The 9,260-nt window shown below is 35.8% G+C and overlaps 1 protein-coding gene across 3 annotated transcripts in view; it reads right to left on the bottom strand.

Annotated features, from left to right (window-relative positions):
• Positions 1-2,389: 2,389 nt before the first annotated feature.
• EPS15 (epidermal growth factor receptor pathway substrate 15) overlaps positions 2,390-9,260 on the bottom strand; it is a 104,604-nt gene continuing 97,733 nt past the window's right edge. For 2 of the 3 annotated variants that reach the window (XM_037906081.2, XM_037906082.2), the window contains 2 exons: positions 8,899-9,077; positions 2,390-4,800 (listed from right to left, as the gene is read on the bottom strand). In XM_037906081.2, coding sequence (XP_037762009.1) covers positions 4,654-4,800; positions 8,899-9,077 — 326 coding nt within the window. In that variant the 3' untranslated portion in view covers positions 2,390-4,653. Of the gene's footprint in view, positions 4,801-6,854; positions 6,880-8,898; positions 9,078-9,260 lie in introns of all 3 variants that reach the window. The other variant, XM_037906083.2, reaches the window with a different exon arrangement.

The following is a 9,260-nucleotide window of genomic DNA, read 5'->3' as shown; positions in this document are numbered from 1 at the left end:
CTTTTGCAAAGTGAAGGCACGGCAAACCAGTTAATTCTTTTACAAAGCACACATTGCTATTTTTCTCACTCCCCTGAGCTTGTCAACATTTGGCAGTAGTCACTGAATTGTGACCATTCCCTGTGCTGATTTTGGGATCCCATGCATCAAAGTTAAATAAGATACCACCTAATCTTGGAAAATTAGGTATTAATAGCTGACTATTACCACTGTTCTCTTGATGCTGAAACAACTTCTCTATAAACAGGAGCATTGCATCTGAAACTCAACTGGCTAGTGACCAGTGATTATCCAGGCATTGGATAAGAATTTCTGACCCTCGAGGTCAAAGAAATGCTGTGTTTTTCTTTGAATCTGGTAAACCCTATCAAGTAACCTTGGAGGAAGGAGGTTGGCATTGAAAACTCAATGGTATCAAGCCACGTAAGGTGACTAGCCACTTCCTTCGGTTTTAGTGTATTTCTATACATGTACATATAGAGAGAGAGAGAGCACGAGCAAGTGCAATATTTTGGGTGTGGAGGTGGGGTGGACAATTTATAACAACATTAAATAAAGTTATTTTTAACCTAGTTTCTCTGACTGGTTATGGAGAGACGGGCAGAAAACGAGATAAGTAAATCTTAGGGTTCTATTTATCATCTGTAGGAGTTTCTGAATAGCAGCACTGTAGGCAAGGCTTGCTCACCAGGGTGGAAGGACAGAAAAAGTTCAGTAGTGTGGAGGAATAAAAGGAAGAAAACGAACAGCCTGGTCTGAGTGGACTTCTGTGGAGCTAATAAAAGGTAGATGGAAAGACTTTTAGTTGCCTATAGATACAGTTTGGGCTGTCAGTACTGACTGATTCACGAAGGTTTTTAAGGCCCGGATTTAGTTGGTGGTTGGTCCAGCTTTGAGCAGGGGATTAGACTAGATGACCTCCTGAGGACTCTTCCAACCCTGATACTCTATGATTCATTAAGCTTTGGGGGCAAATAGTCTTGGACTTTGATCTCTACCTCCAGCCCTATTGGAGCAAAAGGGTTGGAGCAAATCTCTAAATGAACAGTATAAGCATGGGCAACTTACTCTAGATTGCTCCTTTCTTGATTGGTGTGCTGCAGACTTCTTCCAACAGCTAGATGGAGCTGGACTAAGTGAGAACTTTAGATAGAATCCACATTGCAGACATGCCCTCTTGCCTTTGAGTATAGTACAGAGTAGGAACAGAAAACCAGATACTTCATCCATATTAATGAAAGTTAAAAACATGACACAAAAATTCTCCAAGGTCCTTGTATGTTTTGATATCCTCAGTTTGGCAGATCCATGCAAATAAGATGACACGTCTTCTTCCTTTTCCTTTCTCCACTTAGCCATCTCCACTGAGCCACCAGATTTATCATCCGTTTATTTGTCAAATCTTTAGGAGATGCACTCAGGCAGATTGTCATTTTCTATGTCAAGGAAGATATTTTCGCATTTACCTTAAAAGCCACATACAACTTGCAATACCTCTCTTTGTATCTATGTATTACGGTCAGTAGAAAACCACTTAGTCTCTAGTTTCTGGGAGACTAAGAATAGGAAAGGAATTTTCAGCCTTGGTGCAACTCATTTTGTAAGGTCTTTCCTAGGCATGTTAACTGAGCCTGGCTCATTGTCTGGTACTCGGATCATTTTCATGATAGAAACTGTCATGAGTCCAATTCAAAGAGATAAAGCAAAATCCTCTCTCCAGATTTTTTTAGTCCAAGGACCTTTGTGACTTTCACTGGCATCTGGGATGTTTACTTGTATCATATTTATTTTCAGAGTTCTGCCACCAACAAAAAAAGGTTATCAGTGGAGTTGTTTCAACAATTCTTTAACCATTTGATAGTAAATAAAAACTAAAAAAAAAACCAAAACAGAACTGGGTCAAAAACAAAAGTCTGATTATGATTCTGCTGGTCTATATATTCCACTTTCAGTGAGTCTCAGATACAGGTTACAACATTTAGCAGGTGAATGTTCAAGCTTGGTCACCTAAAATAGGTTTAGGCACCTAAACTGAAAATCAGGGTGCTTCTAAGCTGCTGAACACCTGCAGCTCCTATTGAGTTCCATGGTGGCTGGGCTTGGTTAGCACCTCAGAAAAATAGAAGTGGCGTGGACTTTGAGGTGCTGATCAATCTCAACCTGCACTGGAGCTCAATAGGTGGTGTACCGCAGCTTTGAAATGCCAGGTTGCTTCTATTTAGGTGCCTAAACATAGATTTAGGAGACTAACTTTAGGTGCCCAAGTTTGAACCTTTGGTCAAAATGTTCAAACTTTCCTTTCACACAATAGATCTGAACAGTTTATATTCTGTCTACAAGGGATTGTACTGTTCATTGCCACCATTTTGAAGAGACAGAGACAATTTACTTATGTATTTAAACTTTATTTCTTCATAATTACAGGCTACTGTTAGAATTTTTAAACAAAAGAAAAGTCTATAAATAGAGGCTAACCCCATATGGCCAAGTTTTAAAAAGCTAGTTAAACTTCATAAGTAATGCCATTTAGCTCACAGCAGTGGTTTATTGGTAATCTTCAAATAAAGGTACTGTAGTCAGAGTCAGTAACATGAAATTTAACATCAAATGACTCAAAACTTTAAATTCCACACAGGAAAGCATGAATATATATAATATATACACATAATATTGTATTGGTCCACTGAGTATACATTTTTAACAAAAGATAAGAATCTGTGTAGTCCAGTTAAGCATACAATATGCAAGATTAGTGTACACTTATTACAAAGGTCATACAGATAAATATGGATATTTAATACTTGCATGAGGTTTCTTTAAGATACTTTTTTGAGCGGGTGTTTCAAATGCTCATTTCCCAGTGCAAAAGAAAAGTTGTCCAAGTCAAGTCACCCATTTTCCTGAAAGAATGAAAACTGCCCTCTTCTAAAGCTTTTGCAGCAGCAACCCTAGCTAACTGGAACTCTTTAAACCAACTCAAAGTGTGGCTAATGAGTCATCCCTTGCTTCACACAAGTTTTTTTTGTCTTGAAACACTTCTAGTCTCAGGGAGAAATACACCAAATTAAAAAGTGCAAGAAAGAAAATGGATTGTATGCTGCTGCAGTCCAGCTGTACGTGTATAGAGTGAAAGAAGCATCATTGGGAATGACTTAAATGAATCTGACATTCTGCAGAATGGATTACATTTACACAACAGGCAATAAGTTACTTTCATTAACATTTTATCAACCTACTTTGACTCAGTGACCATAAAGAATTATATATCAGTTTTTTTTTTTAATAAGGTGCAACTATCAGTTGGCATTCAATAAATTACATGTAAAGAAAAAGACTGTTGTATAAAGTTAAACTATGCCTTTATGCATCCTACTCTCTTCTCTATCCTACCTCAAATTCAAACTTGTCAAATTGCCAGTTTCGTTGTATATTGGCTCAATTAGCAGTGGGGCTTCCAGAATTTGAGACATTTTGACCAGCAGTAAATTCATGTGAATTATCCATTTAGTTATTCTATGTTACAACAAAAACCCACCCAGAATGTGAGATCTGCCTGCCAATCTCATGACCATGCAAAAAAGCAATTAAGGTTTCAATAAGATACACAATCTTTACCACTTGCACGCTGAATATTATCAATTAAATTTCAAGTCCAGCAGTAGAACCTTCATTAAAAAGAAAATACATATGTATACATATAAAATAAAGCACTCTACAGTTCCAGCATTACTAAAGTCTGCTCTGAAAAAGTACAAAAGGTTTCAAATAACTGTAACACCCTGGTGGGAAAGGGTCAGTGAGGCAGAGTAATTGCCATTTTCATCTTCTGCTCAATCATAATTGCTGACAGATTATACTTAAACCATAGTCTCACTACCTGCATTATAAATGGATTTATTTACAGGTAGGAAATGTGCTTTACTTTCCTGAAACATGTCTTCTGGGAGAGGATAAATGCTAAAATGAGATTATTCAAATCCAAAAATAACTAAAGACGGAATTCAGCAGAAATGTCCACATACCTTTTATACAGTAATATATAGTAAAAGGCTCTAGCTTCTTTATGAGACAGCACACAATCTGTACAGAAGCTAAAATGTTTTTTGTTAACATTTCTTTTTATAAATGACTCAGCCCTGTACACAAAGGGTACAAAATATAGAAATGCACGCATTCCCCTTTATCTTCAGTACTGTGCCCCTTTCACCAAGGAACTTGATTGAGACAATATCTGCTTGTCTCTGAACTTCAGTCTTACAGAATTACAAGTGTTCATGAAGATATCTTCACGCATCACCAGAATGACAACCAGTTTTTTTAAGGAGATGAAGTCTGCCTTATCTTTCTGTATTACATAAAGACACTTTGGTGTCCTGGGTTTACAGAATAAAAATAACAGGCTAAAAGCTCAAGGAGAATGCACATGGGAGCAGCACTCTATTAGTTGTCTGCTAAGCTTAAAGAAGAAATTTAGGAACCTTACAAATCAGAATGGGACAAAAATATAAAGGTGAATATTCAATCACACTTGCAGGAATTTAAAACCTTTCGTACTTCCCTGTTCATAGGTGGCTTCTGATTAACATTTTAAATAGGTTAAGTATTCAGGAAAAGGGACAAAACAGTTGACATAAGACACGGTTATTCTAATCTTCATGCTTCTGATATTTCAGATTTACTGAGTGCAATAGCCAGCTCCAAGTCTTCTTGCTCTTGTTGTTTTAATCTTGCAAGTCTCTCTTTTTCTTCTCTCTCACTTTCCCTCTTAGCCCATTCAATCATGTCTTCTTCAGTAGGATACTGCAATTTTAAAAAGATAAACATATCTGGACTTACTCAGAATGTAACTGCACGATTCAAGTCTCTCAGAATTTGAGGGCATTGTTCCAAAATATGATATGGATTTATTGTAGTTTTAGAATTTGCCTCTGTGCTGAAAAATGTGTTTTAAGAGTAACCTGGTACAATTTCATTTGTAGTTTAAATAAGAATTGCACTAACACAGTCCTGAAGATTAACTGTTTGATGAAAAATACCACCTGTTCAATTACCACCAATTAACACTAGTTTAAAGGTACAATCTGGCAATTTGCTGAACACACTGACCTATGCAAAGTACTCAAACACATGCTTAACTTTAAGCACATGAGCAACCCTACTGAACAAAACTGAGTCCTAAATTTGGACATAACAAACAATGCTACTGCGGCAATCACTACAAACTATTTTTATACAATAAATCTTATATAATTTGAATCAGATGCGAACAAATTGGTAGTCCCTCGATACTGCAGGATACATCTGGCACTGTGGGACAACTAGCTTTACCCTCATTTAACAGTGTGGTGCTCTTTTAAAGATATTTTTCTCAGTGGCAGTGACTGCAGAATGAACTGAGCAGATAGTGTCATCAAAAAATGCTTCTGCAGAGGAGTACAGTACTAGCCAAATGCTTCTGCAGCTGCTAACCTGGCCTGAAATGAAAAAAAGGGGACTAGAGTACAAGATAAAGGTGTATGCACATGTATGTATGCATGCAAACAGAACATGAAGTGAGATGCTCTAATATCACAGTAGTGTGATGTCATGATCGCGAATAGGCAGGGCCGGCTCTAGGTTTTTTGCCACCCCAAGCAAAGAATTTGCCTCCCCAAGCTCCAAGAGCGCAACTGCCCAAGCCAAAAAAGAGGTGGCCGGAACGCCGCCCCTGGAATTGTGCCGCCCCAAGCACATGCTTGCTTTGCTGGTGCCTAGAGCTGGTCCTGCGGATAGGAACAGGAAGGAAGTATCTTAAATACAGTACAAGAATTAATGCCAAACATGCTTCTATTTAGCATGCAGAGAATGCAATATCATTTACATAAAGCCACAATATTTGTGTGTGTGTGTGTGTGTGTGTGTTATGGCTATTTTAATCAACAAGCTAATTTCTCTATTAGCTGCTGTTTCTAAACTTGAGATTTTTGTGAACACAATTTGAGAAATGTCTTGATTCCTTTCTGTACCCCATACTCAAAAAGATCCCAGAAATTAAAGGAAACCATTCCTCATTCTCTTTTCCGCCTCCCCCCGCCAAAGTTTGCATCCTAGCCCTTCTAGGAAATAATTTGAGCAAGAGCAGCATTTTAGAGATTGCCATGGCCATGAACAGAATACACCAAGCAGCCAGGGTGGATTTAATTCAAATCAAATCGATTTAAATCATGATTCAAATCACTAGTCAGGAAGACTTGATTTAACCATGGATTTCTACATAAAAAAGTGCATTCTTGTTGGTTGTTATAACCTTAATACATATTCTTCACAACTCAGAGACAGATGTAGGTTTCATTTTTATGAGGTACATACTATATATTAAGTGATTTATTTTGAAAACTTTTCAGATTAGTTTTACAGGTATATCAGGAAATGAATGATTGTTTGGTTATTTCATTTACCAAAGGTAATAGAAGCAGATATTTAGGAAGTCATTGGGAGGTGAACTATCTCCAATTCAACAGGTTAATCATTAATATTTGGAGGATTTTCTTGCCATGCTGTATTAGGAGAATATCACCAGACAGACATTTAAATTGTTTTATTTAACTAAAAACAACAACAACGTTATATATTCTGGATTTTTTTCTTCAACAGCAAACATATGGTATTTTAACAAAACAAGCATATAAATTTTTGAATTTAGTTAAACATTCAAGTTTTTTAAAATCACGTTTGTTTTTGTTAAAATTGTTTTTAACTAAAATAGTTAATGAAATATTTAAAAAACAAAAACAAAAATTAAATAGACTATGTCAGCCAGGTCAACATGAGAAACTTAAAATATTGGCTTCTGCAGCTAACTCAGTCGTCTTCACCTTCATTTTCCTGTTTGTTCATAATCTGGAAAAGAAAAACAAGCTTTCCTGCTTTTTCAGGTCCCAAACAATTTCTCAATTTGGAATTAATTAGTCCAAAGGAAGAAAATATTCTTTCTACACAGTCAGAAAAAGCTACTGCTGTTAAAAGTGAGATTAGCACTTCAATAATCTCTGTATCCAAGTGCTTAAGTGACTTCCACCAGTTCACTGGTGTGACTTTCTTTAAATCATCATCAACAAACATATTTCTTGAATAGTTCTTATTCCCAAACTGAGTCCCTTTTACGGCCTGCTGCCATTATAGGTTTTTCCTTCTAGTGAGAGAATGGTATGGTAGATCTCAAATCAATGAAGGCTACACTCAGAAAGACCTCAACACTTCTGAAATATGCTGCTCAAACAGTTTCACTTTTGTTTCTACTGCCTGTCCCTCCATTCTCACATTTATCTCCAGACTTCTTCTCCTTGTTCAGATCTATTCCGCCCCCAACAATCTTCTATTCACTGAACTTTTTGGAACTTTGCACTTTTAGAGAGAGATAAAGGATTGACTCCGTGTACACAAATTTGCAGAGGGACAGTAGGGCTGAGGTCTGTTATTTCTCATCTCTATATATTTATTTATTTATTTAAAAACATTTTTGCTGTTAACAAGCATGTTATCTCTGGAGACACAAATCCACAGTTTGAGAACTGCAAAACTAAGCATCTCTGATGGTATCTTCTAGACTGAGCATTGAGTCCCATTGGGTAGATAGAAAGATTAACCTAAATATTCTATACAGAAGCCCCTGGAACCCCAGAAGATTGGGTCCCTAATCTATTAACTATCGGAACTCATTTACAAAACTTTTCTTAAACATTACATGAATATATTGTCTCATACTATAGAATTAGAATTTATAATCCCTATTCCATGATGAGATATCTTTGAGCTATAATGTATCTTAATTAAAACTCTTTAGATAGGTTTTTTCCCTCAAAAATCTAATTTTTATCAAAAAAAATCAGATATAAATTTTAATTTTTTTTTAAATCATTGATTTTTATCCGCCCTGCAAGCAGCACAACCCAAATTAACATCACCACAACCTGTCAATTTAAAAACTGGAACAGCGTTTACGCAAGTCAAGTATACAATTTACTAGGACTAACTAAAGACAGCAAAAGTAACCTGACTAGGTTAGTGTAAGTACATCTTGCTATCAGTATATGTAAATCCACTCTAAAAGGTATGAAGGCTGGAAAAGAAGGAAAGTCTTCCACAATTCTTAATTGCAAAGCACAAAGAAAATAACTTCATATACATAGAAGCATGCTCAAACCTTTAGGTTTGCTCTTAATGCTTGGGATTTATGTGAAATGGATTCCTGGTTATAAAGAAATACTTGCGATTTTTTTATTGTATTGTATTTGTGCCTTGAATTTACTAACCATTCAAAACTCACTCAAATACAATTTATATTTTTATAAACACCAATCATATATATTTATCTATTGTGAAATATTGAGATTGTGACCAAGTATTTTAGAGATAGCTAAGAGAAAATGTTAACAGAACCTTTCTTTTATTTTTAAATTGTGTAATGATAGCATTATGCCATATGATTCAAACTTGTGAATATTTAAATGGATGTCAACTAGAACACTTAGGCAATATACATAAATTATCTGATAACTACTTTGTAAAAGCCAGGAAACCTTCAGGGAAAACCTTAACACAGTTATGCAATCAATATGACCTGAACAATACCAACAATAGTCTACATTGTTTCATTTTTATCTTAATGAATGGATTATACCAGCCTTAATTATAAGCTTCATGTATTAAGATACCTTATGTAGGTAACAGCTCTAAAAATATTTTGAGCCTTTTAAAAGTTAATTATAGCCCTTAAGAAAAAGGATTATGGAGTTTTGTGGACAAGTTTTAATAATTTTAAAATAAATCTGAAGATTTTACTATGATTGAATCATTCCAGTAAGTTTTATTAAATGCCGCCTCACCTCAAGAAACAAATATATAAAAGAACCTACTTACAGCACTGAAGTTTGCAAAATTACTGGTGTCTGTCTCTTTAGCAATATTGCTGGGAGCAAATGGGTCACAAAATAGATCATCATCTTGTTCTTTGGGAATGTCACAGCCTGGGAATGGCTGAAATGGATCATTCAGTTTAAAGGAATCTGAAGAATCCAGTTTGTTGATAAGTCTTTTCCCTGGATCAAAGATAATCTAAGTCAACTCAAGAGACCACAAAGATAGCAGAAAGCGTACACTAAGCAAAAAACAAACAAAACAAGAAAACAAGAACTACCTGGATCACATCCTATACTCATGTTAATCAGCTCTGCCAGTTTACAATAGCCAAAGATCTGAGTCTGACATTTACTTCATAATCA

Source organism: Chelonia mydas, chromosome 8 (assembly GCF_015237465.2).
Source record: "Chelonia mydas isolate rCheMyd1 chromosome 8, rCheMyd1.pri.v2, whole genome shotgun sequence".
Taxonomy (NCBI): Eukaryota; Metazoa; Chordata; order Testudines; family Cheloniidae; genus Chelonia; species Chelonia mydas.
The sequence above is the reverse complement of the archived record's forward strand: the minus strand, read 5'-3'. Positions and strand labels throughout refer to the sequence as shown.